This window comes from Parus major, chromosome 17 (genome assembly GCF_001522545.3).
Source record: "Parus major isolate Abel chromosome 17, Parus_major1.1, whole genome shotgun sequence".
NCBI lineage: Eukaryota > Metazoa > Chordata > Aves > Passeriformes > Paridae > Parus > Parus major.
Genome location: NC_031785.1, coordinates 2,658,602 through 2,674,320, shown reverse-complemented (window position 1 = coordinate 2,674,320; position 15,719 = coordinate 2,658,602). Strand labels below are relative to the sequence as shown.

Sequence of the window (15,719 nt, the reverse complement as noted above, 5' to 3'; positions counted from 1 at the left end):
GGGCGGGGCGGGCCCGGCCCAACGCTGCCCCCGTTGGCACGGCCGGGCCGGGGCGGCCGCAGCGGGACCGGCACCGGGACCAGCACAGAAACGGGCACCGGCACCGGCACCGGCACCGGCGCTGCCACCACCGACACCGGCGAGGAGCCCTGAGGAAGCGGTGAGGCCCGGGTGGCGGGGAAGGGGTGGCCCCGGCGGGCGGGAGGCGCGGCCGTTGTGAGGGGGAGGCCGGGGCCGCGCCCCTCCCGCCCGGCCGGGGGGCGCAGGCGGCGGCCCCTCGGTGCCAAAGCCGCGCTCTGGGCTGCGTTCACCGGGTGTTGCTCTCCCAGGGCCGGGGGAGGCTGCTCCGCGGTAGCCGCAGAATGACGAGGTGCTTCTCCCGTGCAGAAATGTACTCGAAGCCCGTTTCCGTACTCTAAACCCACCCCTGGGGTATTTTCTCGGTGCCAGCGGCGGTGAGCGGGGTTGGTGCAAGGCAGGAACAGGCGGCAGCGATTTCCCGGCTGTGGGATCGCTGGAAATTTCCTGGCCTCGGGCAGCCCGAGCTGCGGACTGGTCGTGCTGGTGACGCCGTGTGTACAGCAAGGACAACGAGCTGTGCTTTCTGGGCAGCTTAAATTGCCTTCGTGCCTTTCCTTAAAAAAGAGTTTACACAGCCGTGATGTCTGCAGCAGGAAGGAGGTCTCTGCTCTGCTTTTGGGGGGAAAAAACGGGAAATAACAGTGATTTTCTAACAAGGTCACGTTAAGGTGTGAGTTGTGCTAGAGGGAGGTCCTGCAAGGAGATGCTTTCTGATCAAGGAGAACAGTTTGAAGCTCGATAACTTTTCATTCTTACATCTTTCTCTTGGGGGAACGCAGGTATCCCACGTCTTGGAATTTTGCAGACAATGTATCTGCCTGCACGTTCACCTGCCCTCCATTCCCAGCTAAAGGCTGAGCTGTCTGCAATTCCCATGCCTTGCTGGCTGAGTAAAACCCTGTGAAGCCACAGGGTGATAAAGGGAAGGAAACTATGCTTTGAGGAACTTTTCATCTGGAGCAGCATCCGCAGCGGGTACCTGGGGAACGATGAGTACTCCAAATGGATTTCCGCAGCACCCAAGGGTGTGTCTTACTCGGAGCATGGAGGGTGGAGCAGTACAGGACCTGCAGGCAAAGAAAGCTGGAAAAGCAGCCAAAAAGGAGGCTGGGGGTGATGGGGTGCCTCCGAAAATAGGCACGCCCATAAGTGAGACCTTAAAGCTTCTGCCAGAAGAACTCAAAGCCAATATGAAAATTAAATCGATCACTCCAAGGCCCCCTCGGAAGCCCCGGCTGGAACGTGCTGCATCCCTGGATGAAAAGAGCTGGAGGAAGTGGAGACGATTTAGGACGAGCCAGGAAAGTCTGACCGATCCCAACGAGACGAGCTCCTCCAATGGTTCCCTGCAGGAAGCGTCCCCCAGCCCTCCCAGCAGGGGCAGGGCCAGCCCCTGCAATCCCTGCTGCCAGCAGGACTCCTTGCACAGTTCACCAGACGCCTTGGAAGCCAGTCCCGGGGGGAAGAGCAGGGGAGGCGCCTCGGACCTGGGCAAACGAGCCTCCGAGATCTCCAGTGCCTTTGGGGGGCTCCTGCGGGGAAAGGGGTTCGCGGGGGGCAAACCCCGGCTGTCCCAAATCATGCCCGCCCGCCCCCTGCCCCCCATGGAGCTGAACGTGGCCTCGCACTCACTGAGGACAGCTAATAGGATCGACTCAGATTGTCTGGATTACCGACATTATTCTCAGCACAAGTTTGGGAGGGTGAGCAGCAGCCTCAGCGACTCCAGGCTGCAGGGCAATGGGACACTCTATGACAATTGCTCCACAGACTCCATGAAATCCACCTTCAGCGTGCTCACCCCCATCCGAGCCAAGGATGTTCGCAGCAGGTAGGGCTCCCCCAGCTCGTCTTTGGTTTTGGGGTGTTAGCAGGGAGGAAAATCCCACTGGGCAGGGAACTTCTGAGCTCCTGGTAAAGCACAAAAGCCGTTCTGTGTTATTTAACCTGCTGTGAAAAGAGTTGGAAGATGAAGAGATCAGTACAAATACTCTGCATTTGCTCCTTTCAGCTAAGTATTTTCATAAATAGGAGTCTGTTTTGCTGTCAGTTCCCTTGTAATGTTAACATTATCTGGTTTAAGAATTAAGAAGCAATGGTTGTGCATGTCAGCAGTTGAGAAAACTGCTTTTTAGAAAAATCTAAAAGTACATTGGGCTTGAACCAAAATGATAAACTACAGAAAAAAATAACACCAGATATTTTAAATTGAGATTGTCATGCAGCATTATCACAGTCCCGTGAGGTGCTGAGCAGATGTTGCACTTGTTTGGTTTCTGGCAGGATCAAATGATGTGCTGGGAACTACTCCAGTATCCCACAGCAGCTTCTCTGCCCCAGCTTCTCCAGGAGGGAAAAATCTAATCATTGATCCAAAGCGTGGGAGTCAGTAGTAGAGGGGAAATATTTCTGAGATAAAGTGTTACTAGCTGGTTAAAAAGCCCCAAAGATAGATTGTTACTTGTTTGCCATGAGGGTTTTCTTTCACTTTCCTTCCTAAAGCAGCTGGAGCCAGGTGGGCAGTGTTGGGTTGCCCAGAACTCCCTGACATTATTCTCTCATCATTATTTGCAGAGCTTAAGCAAGATTAAAAGTGCTTATTCAAACATGCAGTCCCTGTGCCAGCATCCCTCCCTCTGTAAGTGTGTCCTTCAGAGAGGCACGTGCTGTGGGATGCATCTGTCCTTTCCAAAGGGGATATTTTGAGACCTCAGGCTCAATAAATTATTTTCTTGAAGCTGATTTGATGAGCTGAATTGAAGGAAGGATGTGAGTTTGAGTTTTTGGTTAGGAGAAACCTGATGCCAGGACACTGGGAATGGTGGAGCTCATTTTATGTTTGAAGTAAACTGAGCTGCTTCAAGGTACTCAAATTTAATGGAATCACAGAATCCTGGGATGGTTTGGGAGGAAGGGACCTCAAAGCTCTTCCAGTCCCACCTCTGCCATGGCCAGGGACACCTCCCAGGGTGCTCCAACCCCTGTCCAGCCTGGCCTTGGATACTTCCAGGGATCCAGGGGCAGCCACAGCTTCTCTGGGCAACCTGAGGTTATCAAACCGATTTCTTTGTTCTGTGTCTGGATGACTATTAGTGAGGCTGAAGACTTTGGACGGCTCCATCTTCTCATCACAGAACTTAAGCAGCATCAGCCTCACCATCACCCTCGTGTCCTAGCTTTGGAAGGAACTTGAGGCAATTTATAAATATTAAATTCTTTCTTCTTAAAGGTATATTCTTGCTTACTTCATGATTCAAACATTGCACATCAATATGCCAGCTGCCTTGCCCTTTCCTTAGATGCTCTTTTTTGGGTCTTCTGTCCACAGGAGCTATTTGGAAGGCAGCCTTCTGGCAAGTGGTGCCTTAATGGGAGCAGAAGAACTCAGCAGATATTTCCCTGATCGGAATATGGGAATCTTTGTGGCCACCTGGAACATGCAGGGACAGAAGGTAGGTGCACAGAGGTCTTCACAGGTCCTTTGGCAGCAGTAAAGTTACCCCAGCTCTGCTGAGAGGACTGGGGTGATGTTTTTCTGTTCATGACTCTGTTCCTTGTCAACCTGAGTCATCATCTTTGCCGGATTATAAGGTATTTTTCTAGTAAAACTTTGCATAACTAATACTGCTTTTCTTTCTTTTTGTTTTAAATTTCTTGTGTAATAGGAACTTCCAGTGAATCTGGATGACTTCTTATTGCCAACAGATCCAGACTTTGCCCAGGACATGTATGTCATTGGGGTTCAAGAAGGCTGTCCAGACAGGTAGCAAAAACAATGTAATGAATCATCTTCTTTTATTGCTAACTAATCATTTTGCTTTGAATTAGATTAGATATAGTCTCCATTATATTTCTAATATTTTCAATAATCCACCCATTTAACAAGACTGAATTCTATTGCATTAGCACCAGAAGAAATGGGATTTAGAGGAAAAGGTCACAGAGATCTATAAATCATAAAATCCCGGAATGGTTTGGGTTGGAATGGACATTAAAGCCCGTCCAGTGCACCCCTGCCATGGGCAGGGACACCTCCCACTAGACCAGGGTGCTCCAAGACCTGTTCAGCCTGGCCTTGGACACTTGCAGGGATGGAACAGCTTCTCTAGGCATTTCATCCTGATGGCAAAGCCCTGCTGATTTCTGTGGCACCTCAGCAGCTACCCCTTAGTTCAATGCAGGGAGGTTTTGCTTATGACTTGATGTTCTGTGTGAGGGGGTTTGCTGTGTGTGCACAAGGCTGATGTGCTCTCCTGGTTGTTGTCTCCTGTGCTGTCTGTGTGATCCAGCTGTTGTTCTTTCCTGCAGAAGAGAGTGGGAGATCCGCCTGCAGGAGACGCTGGGCCCCCACTACGTCCTGCTGCACTCAGCTGCTCATGGAGTGCTCTACATGTCCGTGTTCATCCGCAGGGACCTCATCTGGTTCTGCTCGGGTGTGTGAGGAGCTGAAGGCACTGCTGCCAGCCTGTGCCCTGCCCTTTTCTCCCTCTCCTGACCTCCCTGCTCCCTGTCAGGAGCGTTTCAGTAACAGCGTCTTCTTTTCCCCTTTCCAGAAGTGGAGTATGCCACGGTGACAACTCGAATCGTGTCTCAGATCAAAACCAAGGGAGCTCTGGGAATCAGCTTCACGTTTTTTGGGACCTCCTTTCTCTTCATCACCTCCCACTTCACTTGTGAGACATTTGCAATCTTGCTAGGAGTGTCCTGGTGGAGGGAGGAGGGGAAGGAGTTGTACAGAGGTGAAAAAAGCAGGACAGACTGAAGCCAAAGCTCAGGACTGCTGAGCTGAGAAGGATAAGGGAAGGAGGTTTGTTTAGTAACAAATTTACCAAAGAACTGTGCTTATGGAAACAGAAATTAACTCTGCACCATTGTATCCCTTTTCCCACACTTTCTGCCATCATTATTCAGTGCAGACAATCCCGGTGTCACATTTTACATGTGGAAAATGTCTGATACCCTTTGGAAGCTCCTGCTATAACCAGAAATGGTCATTGAATGAAAATGATTCATTGTTGGCAGTAATGGGGTTTCTGTCTTGCAGCTGGGGACAGTAAAGTGAATGAGAGGAAGCTGGACTACAATAAAACCATTCAAGCCCTTACACTTCCCAAGAATGTTCCGGACACAAATCCATATCGATCCAGTTCTAGTAAGTGTGAAACCATGAGCATGAGGGAGCCCAGATCAGCAGTCTGTGCATTGTCTCTCAGTCTGCACTGAGAAAGAGACAAAAGTGATAATTTGACACTGTGAAAAAAAGAGACTACAGGTCTTTTTGTCTGAAGATGGTTATTATTTCCATGATTTATTTTTTTCTTGAAATTAGGAATTCGAGAAAAAAAAATTGAAACAAGAGAGAGAAAATTCAAAAGGGAATTTTTATGTGATGTATTTTTTTAGCAATATGATAATTTTTATTTAATTATGAATATTACAGATGTGGTTCACTTTCCATGTGTTTTCTAGAACAATTAGGAATTACTTTATTTCAAAATTTTAGAGAATAAACCTTATGTCACTTTGCGTGTACACAGATCAGAGCATTGTTTGCCAAAGTCCATTATTGTTTCCTAATACTGCACTGACAACTTGATGCCTAGATAAATAATTAGTTCCTTTTACTAGAAAATTGAATGCAGTGTAGCATTAGCTTTTTGTGTTCCCTCTGGTGTTAGGTCTATGGATAGTTTGGTCTCTTTTCAGCTTTTTCTATGGTTTTTAACATTTCTATTCTGTTTTCTCCTGGGTTGTTAATTCCCACATTTAGTGGTGATCGCAGGTAGAAAACATACTCAATATCACCTCTCCAAGTAGCAAAAAGAAATTTTTTCCTGTTCCTCAAACACATTCAGCAGCATCCCTTGAACAGTCGTGGTGTGAATTTGCAGGTGATGTCACAACTCGGTTTGATGAAGTTTTCTGGTTTGGTGACTTCAACTTCCGGCTGAACAAGGATCGGGAGACTGTGGATTCCATCCTGAACCAGAACCCGGGCACAGACGTGTCCAAGCTCCTGGTGTATGACCAGCTGACCAGTGAGATGAGTCGGGGTAAGGGGCAGCTCTTTATCTCCCTCCTCTCCAGAAACAAAGATACCTGCACACAGGAGTAATGTCAGCCCAGTCCCCGTTTCCTGGAGACCTTTCCTGCTTTCTTTGGTTAAATTCCCTAAAAAAGAGAGTCAGCAATTGTCAAATACTGTGGCAGTGTGTCAAGGGACCTTTTGCTGGAGCAGTTTGTTGTGTTTAATGTAACCTTCCAAGCCATTTGCTGCTGCTTCATCTGACTCCTCCATAACCTGGGCATCATTCTGTCCCAGTGTCCAGGGAATTTAGGTTTGAACAGCATTTGCAAAGCAGCACGAGCTTTCATTGGAAGGGGAAGTGCATGGACCAGGTCTTCTTAGTTTAATTGACCACTGACTAAACAGCCACTGGCTATTTTTTATCCTCTCCATGTCAGGAATGGAGCTTGCTCCCTTTCTGGAGCCCAAGCCCAGGTTTTTCTGGGATGTACATTGCTGTTGTTTCTAGCCAGCATTAGTAGACATAGTTCCCAGTTCTCAGGAGGGAGGAGTTTGTTCATGCTGTTCTCCCCTTCCCTTACAGGGTCTATTTTCAAAGGATTCCAAGAGGCTGATATCCATTTCCGTCCTTCCTACAAGTTTGACATAGGAAAGGACAGCTATGACACCACTTCCAAACAAAGGACTCCTTCCTACACGGTAAGGGATGATTTCAGGAGTCAGAGGGGATTCAGTTGTGCTGAGATTTGCTGCTGGGATTTCTGGAAGAAAGAATTGTTGAATTTGTGAGCACAGGGAGAGTCTGACACAGGCTGCTAACTTTATTTTCCCTGCCTTACACCCTGAGTGGGCTCTTCCCTGTGATCAGAGCTGGCACAGAACAACTGTTGGGATCAGGCACTTAGGAATGGATCCCCATCCAAGGACACATTAATTTCATTAAGTGGAGCGTGATGAGTTAATGGATCTGTCTCTTGTGAACCAGTGCTGCTTTCCAGGGTGGCTGATGTGCAGTCACCACCACTGTCCCCTCTCTCCCTGCCTCCAGGACCGAGTCGTGTTCCGCAGCCGCTACAAGGATGACATCCAGGCTGTCAAATATTCCTCTTGTCCTGTCATCAAAACCTCGGACCACCGGCCTGTGTTTGCCTTGTTTCGTGTGAAAGTGAGGCCTGGCAGAGACAAGTGAGTACCTCCTGCAGCTCTTGGCTTGATTGCTCATGGCTCCAGTGATCCCAAAGATATTCTCCTGTGTCTATCCCTGCAGCCTATTTGGGCTTTACCCACTACATGCTGGTGGTCAGAGCTGTAAGAGCTTAAACCTTGCACTGACAGCTGAAATCCCTGCTGCCAGGTCCCTTAATCCTTCTGGGGGGGATAAATAGAGCCCACTGGAATTGAATATAAATCTGTGTTTTATCTGAGACGCAGTTCTTTGTTTTCCCTATCAGCATGGGCAGCTTTCCTCTTCTCTTCCTCTTGCCCTCTTTAGGATCAGTTCTGTTTTCCCTCCTCAGCAGTGGCTGCAGTTCAGCACAGTTGGATGTCAATGGAGTATTTTGAGATCCTCGAAGTTCTTAATGTCTTACTGTAGGCTGTTGTATTAGTAGAACTCCCTAGAAAATTTGGGTTGGAATTATTCTATTTTTTATGAGTTATATAGCCAGAGATTTCAAGACCTGAATATCTAGAAAAGTGATTTCTCCAAGTATTTGATGAGCAGTACAATTGCAATGGGAATTTTTGTTTCTGGGTATTAAATACCCATTAAATAGCAGTGTGTGATGGGCTGCTCAGGTTTCCTCTGGCCTCTGTAAAACAGATCAAGGTATGAATTGTTGAGATGAACCACACCAGTGAATACACCAAGTTAGCAGTAGCCTGGTTTAGCTTTTCAAATGAGTGGGTTTTAGTTTAGAGTCATTAAGAAAGTCCTCTATATATATGAAAGCAGGTGAGTTCATGCTGAAATTTAGAAGTACATTTCCCTTTTACAACCAGCATTTTAAAGCATTGTGGAAAACCTTAACTTGTTGCTGTGGAAGAACAACTCTTGTTTCTCCCACAGAAGAATTCTGTAGAATTCAGCAGTAGCTGAATGCCTTAAGAAGGTAAAAATCAGGTTTGTGGCCTTTGTTGTATGAAGTAGTAGGGAAATGCTGGGCAAACAAGAACATATTTATGCCCTGACCCTTGTGTTCCTGTTGCAGCATCCCCCTGGCTGCAGGGCTGTTTGACAGAGATCTGTATTTAATCGGAATAAGGAGGCGGGCTACAAGGGAACTTCTGAAACGCCGCGAACAAAAGGACCAAAGATCCAGCAGCATATGTAGCATTTCTTGAGCTGAAAGCTCTGCAGTGCTTGTGGTAGAGGTGCCCCGAAAGAGGATTTCAGGCCATGGCAAACTGCAGGGAATTGTCTGCATAAGCACCCCTGGCAGTTGCTGTGGCTTGTGAAGAATGTCTTAAACCTCATCCTGGATTCATTTGCATGAGCTAATCCATGTAGCTCAAGTGCTTCTGCCGAAGAAAAGGAGCAGTTATTTAAGACATCCATCCCAACTGGTGTAATTGATTTATTTTTAAGCAAACTATCTTAGGAAGCCACTGGGTGCAGACCCTTGGTTTCCCTCCATGCAGGGGCACAGCTGCTGGAACTGGCATCACCCAGGGCAGGGGAACCTAAGAAAAGCCTGCAGAAAGGAGAATTGTTTGTTTGTATCTTTGGTTTGGTCAGATTAATGTCCATCCAGTGTGGGGTTGGGTTTGCTCCTTCTCTGTAGCCAAGTGTTGGTATTCTGTACAAGGAGTAACAGGGACCAGTTCATGGCAGTTCTGTGTAAGGATGGTGCTCCTGTGCTGGGCTTTTTGGGTCCTCTACAGCAAATTGTGTGTGAATGTACTCCTGTACATTGAAGTGTAGAAACATTGCCTTTCAATAATCATTCTATAGGCCTTCTGTTACTAAGGGGGTAAATACCAAACTCTCAGGCCATATATTTGTCTGCTGAGACTGCTTGAAGCAATCCCTTCCTGAGCTCACTTGTCCTCCCAGGGCTGATTAAGCACTACCTGCCTTCAGCAGCAGCAGTTGGAATTTATCTGAGAACAGGCACTGTGTGATGCTTCACCAAAGTGATGCCTAGTGAGTGCACCAGGGAGATGTGCAGGGCAACTGCAGCCACTCAGCTCCACACAGCTCCATTACCTCCAATCACAGTCAATTCCTCTTGGTTTTATTTTTCCAGATCAGTAAACTGTGAATAACTTGCTATTTTTGAAGTAGTGTTGTCTTAAGGCTATATATACTACAAGGACCAGTATGGCACTGGTAAAATGTTAAGTACAGCTAATAATTAAGAGCTCCTCATGGGCACAGATGGGATCATTAATCACCTTAGGACCTAAAACATCATGCAAACACCTTGGAGGAAGTGCTGCTGACTATGCAACCTGTCCAAGACAGGCTCCTGTTCTGCGGTACATTTATGGCACTGACCTGTCTGTAGCCATCAGGTATTTGGATTTCCTTTCTTTTTAAAGGAATAAAAATAAATTAATGCAATACCTTAACTGAGAACCAGCTTTTATTGTTGTCAGAACCAGAGTTCTTTGCGTGGTGTGTGACTGGGTGACCTGGGCCATTTGTCTTCAGCTGGAGGGGTGGGACAGATTTCTGTGTAATCATTGAACAAAGCATTCTCCACTTGCCTGTTCAGGAAACCCTTGGCAGATGAATTTCAGAACTCTTACTACTTGCCCTGGTTGTTCAGAGGTCTCTTTATTTCCTCACAAGCATACACAACAACTGAACAGGACTTCCACACTGTGGGCTCTGCAGGAAGCAATGCAACGTTTTGAGTTGCACGAGGAAAGGATGGGATAAAGCAGGTAACAGCAGCCTCACAGTGCTCCACTCCCAGCTGGATTGCTCCTTACCATACACATCTAGCAGTGAAGAGCTGCAATGCAGCTGTCTTGTATTTTTAAACCCATGTATTAGGGGATTATAGAAATCCAGTGTTTTATTCCTCTTTTGAGTCTCCATTTCTTCAGCATGTCACACGTGTGGCACTTGGCTTTCTGTGAGGTGGTGTCAGTCAAGATCATGTTTCTAAATGTTGTGATTTTGTTATCTTGACTTCCAGCTGAGCCACATCTCTGCTGTGAGACTGATTGTGTCTTCTTTTTGCAAGGCCTTAAGTCCATCTGGGTGACACTGAGGAAATGAGGCACGAGTTTAAGGTGCAGCAGCAACAACTCCTTTAATAACTGTTTGTATAGCAACTCTGCAGGAAAAGAACTGTTATTCTTTAGCACAGTTCATGTCCAAGTGAAAAACCTAAAGAGATTGATCTCATTCTCAAGTGTCCATTATGTACAGTACTTCTGCAGAGGGACTCCACAGAAAATTGGTTCTGTCATGGGTTTCCTTGGAGCTCTAGCAAGATGATGAAGTTATTCCCAGATGGGTGACTCCTTGTCAGATGGTGAATTACACTGATGAAATGGATCCATGATTTGTAACAAAATCTGGATTGCAGGAAACTTTTTGCCTAACTTCACAGGGACAGTAACTATTATTTTCCTAATTCAGTTTGACCAAGTCTTTGCTCACCTTGGTAACAGTTATAAATATTCTTTGAATTCAGACATGTAAGTCAAGCTGTTTAAGGTGCCACACATTCCTCAGGAAGGGCACAGTGGGGCCTCATGTGACAGCCCCACTTCCACTGCTGGGTGATGAAGAGGCAGTGACTGCTCAGAGATGTGCTTTCATTGTAGTGATGAAGGTTTTGGCTTGCTCTGTTCTCCCCAAAGCCAAGAGAAGGGTGTCAACACCCATCTTCTCTTGTAACCTACTCACAGGGTCAAACTCCTCCAGAGCCAGCGCTGGCTCCTTACACGAGCTCTTCACAGTCCAGTGCTCTGAAGCAGCTTTGCTCAGCTCCATGGCTGCACAGAATGCCTGGGAGCATTGGGGGGAGGGAGGGTGGTTCAGCAACATGAGAATAAAAAGAACAAACAAACCATTAAAAAAGAAGGGGTTTTGAGGCCGGGCAGGAGGTGCTGCTCTATCGGAAGAGGCGGTAGAGCCGCGGGAGCCGCCCATCCTTGCTGGAAAGGGCAGCCTGGATGTGCTCATATGTGGGCAGATCTGTCAGGTCACCCAGGGCAGCCACTGCTGGCTTCTTATGCAGCATCTTAGTCACCACCCTCTTGATATCAGTGGGTTTCACCTGACCTGCAGATGGAAAAAAGGCAGAGCTGTGACACCTCCATTGTGAGCAGCACAAAGCAGCTTTAGGCCGATGCTCAGAAAACCAACTCTGTATCTCCTCTACCATGATTCTCATTTTTCCTTCCTTCTGACTAAAATAAACCCTGTGTTAGCTTGAAAGCAATTAAGCTCAGTGTGAAATGTATTTCTGTAGTATTTTTGCCCCCAGGTTTTCAGAGGTAATTCAACAGTGCTACAAGAATGTTTTAACTGTACCTACAGTTCCCTCACAGCAAGGCAAAGCGTTGTCTACTCACTGATGAGGGCACAGAGCTCATGAGGTAGCTTCCTTGTGTTTGTTGCCAAAACCTGCCTCCCCACATCTTCAAAGATCACTGGCCGAGACTCCAGGTTCATCATGAGCATGGACTTGAGCTGTGTCTTTGCTCTCTCAAGTTCTACCTGTGAAAGAGCAGGAAATAAAAAATTCTGGTTGCTGCTCTGTAGTACAAGGTAACAGAGAAGAGTTCTGCAGACACCTCTCTCTTTGTGGATGCATTGCTAATGTTGCTGTATTCTTTTACAGAAATATGTAATAAAATTATCTATAAAAATCCATTCTAGCACAGTCAATGCAATGCATTCACAGAATCCCAGACTGCATTGGGTTGGAAGGGGCCTTAAAGCTCATCCACTTCCACCCCCTGCCATGGGCAGGGACACCTTCCACTATCCCAGGTTGCTCCAAGCCCTGTCCAGCCTGGCCTTGGACACTTCCAGGGGTTATTTCAGCTCAAAGACCACGTGCAAACTGAAATGTGCTACTGACCTCTCCCACTGCTCCTGCCATGAGGATGAATTCCCTGGTGATGATTTCCACCATCTCCCGAACCTGGGGAAAACAGATCATGGGAAGAAGATCAGAACAATGCTGCTTGTGTCCACAGAACTCCCTGGTGCTGAGTGATGAGGACACTGTTTAAGGACTCCTGTCTTTGAGTACAGGACTCTGTACCTGTTTTGGATCTGCACTGGCATGGATACACAGGAGACCTGTGTCCTCATAGCTGTGGTGGTAAGAGGTGGCATTGTACATCCAGTGGTGCCTGTGAGTGCACAAAACAGTATTTTAAAATTTAAAACCCAGAATTTACAATGTAAAAATAAGACATGGACAGTGAGCACCCTCCTAGTGTATTTTCAGGATTCTCAGCAGTGCAATGAGAATTGTCAATCCCTGCCTCTGACAATTTGTGCATGTGGCACCTACTCCCTTCTCTCCACCTCGAGAGCAACCCCAGGACAATACAGAGCCAATCCTGTTAATACTCCCTGATTAAAGCATGGACAGGACTAATGGAAGAACACAAATTTCCTGGTCACTTCTGCCTTTTACTTTCACCCTCTCAAAATGCCGACTGACACACCAGTCCCACGTTCCAAGCAGAATAAACTGATGTAAAAACTGGTGGGGTTGGCTTTTTTTCCATGTAAACCTGCTACAGGACTGTTTCTGCCACCCCTTAAACAGCAAGACAAACCAACCTGTTGAGCACATTGAGGTACAGCCGGGTGAACATGCCCTTGCCAGGCCCTCCAGCTGAAAAAGAGCCACCACCTCCCATCATCATGTTCAGCACTGCAAAAGGAATGAAATCGTCCTCCTGGATGGGAACAAAAAACTCAGGTACTGACAGAGCTCCCAAGGTGAGTGAAGCACAGCACACAAGCAGTGTGAAGGTCTTCAGGAAAATGTCATGGAAAATGCTGCTTGTTTTTATGTGCAGCAGCAAAAATGTCAGTGTTTGTGTAAGGAATCAGTGTTCCTGGGAGTCTCCAAGTACAGGGCATGCAAAATGAAGGATTTTAGGTTAATACTTACTAAAAATGAGCAGCTTTCTAACCCAATCATGATGTGGGTGAGCTCTGGGATGGGAGTAGGGCCCAGACTCACATCTGACATGTCTTTTTCAACCTGTGGGAAAGGCACACAAATTATCAACACCAGTTTTCACAGCTGTTGTATCCAGTTTGAATCATTCCAAATAATTACCATGCCACCCAATTAACAGCTATCACAGCCAGTTTGGGCTCATACTCATGAAATGTAACTTAAGAAAAGCAAAAGCCTGTAGAGAAATCAGCAAATCCCAGCAAGGTGCTGGATGCCACCTCCAACCACGTACCTTGATGATGCCTCCGGTGTACTGAGCCACGGACCTGTCCACGGCCCTGCCCTGCCCAGAGCCCCACACGGGCTGCACCCCCAGCAGGTATTTCCTGGCACACTCCACCAGGTGCTCGTGCTCAATCCCCACCCCAGCCAGCACCATCCTGTCTGGGGTGTAGTAACTGCTCAGGTACGAGTGCAGCACGTCCCGGTCGATTTTGTCCGTGTTCTTCACGGGGCAGAACCTGTTCAGTCCCACTGTGTTGTCTCTGAAGGCTGCCTAAAAGGGAACAGACACATTAAAATCACAAAGATCACTTCATTTTTCCCCAAACCCCTCTCTTTTGCTTTGGAATTAACCCACGTCTGAGAGAGGAAAAGCTGAGCATTATTTCACTATTGTCAGTGCAACTCAGTAACATTTTGTCTCCCACATCAACAAAGGGAAGTTACAGATAGTTATTTTTTAGTTTGGGTTAGAATCTTCCACATGTGGAGAATGCTGGTTTTCAGAGTGAAGAGACAGCCAAATTCTCCCACCACAGAAACTGAATAAGAAAACATCTGGTTTTAGAACAGCCTAAAATAAACCCTGAAACAGCCAAAATCCCATGAGGTTTCTCTAATGCAGCAGGAGGCTGCGTGCAGGGTGGAATTCCCAGGGTGTTACCGCGTGGATCATCTCTGTGAGGAGAGGCTCTGGGTCAGGTCTCATGTTCAGATCCTCCAGCTCAAACCTTATGGCCATTCGGGTCATCTCAATTTCTTCATCTGCAATGAAACAAAGCAAAGGATGGCAACCCCTCCACAAAACACCCAGCTGCTGCAAGGTCACTTCTGAGAGAATTCTGAGCTCTTAAGAGCAAGCCATGTGTTGGAAATGTGTTTTTCTTTGAGGCAGAGGACTGTGTTTCCAGACCTGATAACCTGGGCTGGAGTGTTACATCAGCCAGCAAATTGACCACGGTGTCCAGGCCTCTGGCATCAGCAGACACTGCATACATGATGGTGTCCCTGCAACACAAAAACCAGGTTCTGTGCTGAGAAGTCATTTCTGGGGTCATTCAGTGTCATCCCAGTATCAGGAAATCACAGATGAAGCTGTTTGAATCATCAAATGCTTCTGAAATGAAATAGATCTGAATTTTATAGCACTTTCAGGCCCACTTTTGTAGCTTCCCAGCAGCACAAACAAACAGATTTCTAATGCTTAGAAATAAAACGTGGCTTTTCTTGCCCCACACCAGAAAAAGAGATTCAAAGTGCTACAACACCCAGGTAACAGCAGGAGAAGCAGCACCCACCTCGATGCCTGGCAGTCACAAATGCCTCCATGTTTCTCTAAGGTGAGGAGAATTTCGTCTTTGCTGCCAAACTGAGCTGTGGACTGAGGAAGAAGATACCAGTGTTATTGATTAGTAAAGCAACAATTGTTTATAACCCTTCAGTGTAACCTAGAGCATCTTCTACATTCTTTCAGTCAAACAGCTTGATCACTACATGCCAACCTCGGAGGTGAAACCACAAAGACCTCCAAAATCTAATTACAATCATTAATATAGTCATGATAATCAGTGAGCAATTAAGATTCTGTGGCTCTATCAATGTTGTCAGCACTGTTTGAACAGCTCAAGTGCAGAGAGCCCTGCACAGGGCATAGGGTCAGGCCCTCCCTGGCTGCTCTCCCCCACTGTCCCTGCACATCTGGGGAGCCCAGGGCAGCACTCACAGAGAACGCCAGTTTCTCCAAGAAGTGGGAGATCCCGCTGAGGTATTTGGCTTCGTGTCTTGATCCCGAATTTACCAGAACTGGGGGAAAGAAGAGAATAAACCAGCGGGACTTTTACACACCCTCAGTCCTCACAAGCAGAGCCGGGGCTCGGGGGGAGCTGGGGTGACTCCGGTGTGCCCGGGCCCGGCCGGTACTCACTGCCCACGGTGCAGAACTGCCCGAACTTGTTCTGGGAGGCCACGCGGAGCCCGTTCTCCAGCACCGTCACCCGCGTCTCGAAGCGCTCCCGGCTCTCGGCGGCCGCGAACACGGCCTTGGGCACGCCGGGCAGCGGGCACGTCAGCGACACGCTGGGGTACGCGCCGCCGCCGCTGTAGCTCCGGCCGGCCGCCAGCCCGCACCTGCGGGACACCGGGACACCGTCACGGGCTGCGGCCGCACCGCGCTCCGCCAACGCCGGTACCGAGCGTCGATCCCCGCCCAGACC

At 47.7% G+C, this 15,719-nt stretch overlaps 2 protein-coding genes across 2 annotated transcripts in view; one reads left to right on the top strand and one right to left on the bottom strand.

The window, feature by feature from the left end:
• The first annotated feature begins 37 nt into the window (after nt 1-37).
• INPP5E (inositol polyphosphate-5-phosphatase E) lies at nt 38-9,682 on the top strand. Its single transcript, XM_015645160.3, has 11 exons — nt 38-160; nt 861-1,912; nt 3,410-3,533; nt 3,747-3,844; nt 4,390-4,514; nt 4,635-4,754; nt 5,126-5,233; nt 5,973-6,134; nt 6,693-6,808; nt 7,158-7,294; nt 8,320-9,682. The coding sequence occupies exons 2-11, from the start codon at nt 1,071-1,073 to the stop codon at nt 8,450-8,452; spliced, it is 1,965 nt and encodes a 654-aa protein (XP_015500646.1). The 5' UTR covers nt 38-160; nt 861-1,070; the 3' UTR covers nt 8,453-9,682.
• Nucleotides 9,683-9,869: 187 nt separating this feature from the next.
• The window catches only part of PMPCA (peptidase, mitochondrial processing subunit alpha), a 6,123-nt gene continuing 273 nt past the window's right edge, over nt 9,870-15,719 (bottom strand). The window contains exons 2-13 of the mRNA XM_015644520.1: nt 15,431-15,633; nt 15,230-15,309; nt 14,805-14,887; nt 14,420-14,514; nt 14,171-14,271; nt 13,517-13,780; nt 13,213-13,305; nt 12,876-12,994; nt 12,346-12,436; nt 12,160-12,222; nt 11,648-11,792; nt 9,870-11,354 (exon numbers count right to left, since the gene is read on the bottom strand). Coding sequence (XP_015500006.1) covers nt 11,185-11,354; nt 11,648-11,792; nt 12,160-12,222; nt 12,346-12,436; nt 12,876-12,994; nt 13,213-13,305; nt 13,517-13,780; nt 14,171-14,271; nt 14,420-14,514; nt 14,805-14,887; nt 15,230-15,309; nt 15,431-15,633 — 1,507 coding nt within the window. The 3' untranslated portion in view covers nt 9,870-11,184. The remainder of the gene's footprint in view (nt 11,355-11,647; nt 11,793-12,159; nt 12,223-12,345; nt 12,437-12,875; nt 12,995-13,212; nt 13,306-13,516; nt 13,781-14,170; nt 14,272-14,419; nt 14,515-14,804; nt 14,888-15,229; nt 15,310-15,430; nt 15,634-15,719) is intronic.

Bases quoted from the DNA above. Each gene is read 5' to 3' on its own strand.
- INPP5E (XM_015645160.3), top strand. From the start codon at position 1,071: ATGAGTACTCCAAATGGATTTCCGCAGCACCCAAGGGTGTGTCTTACT. The intron at 3,534-3,746 runs GTAGGTGCACAG...CTTGTGTAATAG, and splicing joins GGAACATGCAGGGACAGAAG to GAACTTCCAGTGAATCTGGA. The intron at 7,295-8,319 runs GTGAGTACCTCC...TTCCTGTTGCAG, and splicing joins GTGAGGCCTGGCAGAGACAA to CATCCCCCTGGCTGCAGGGC.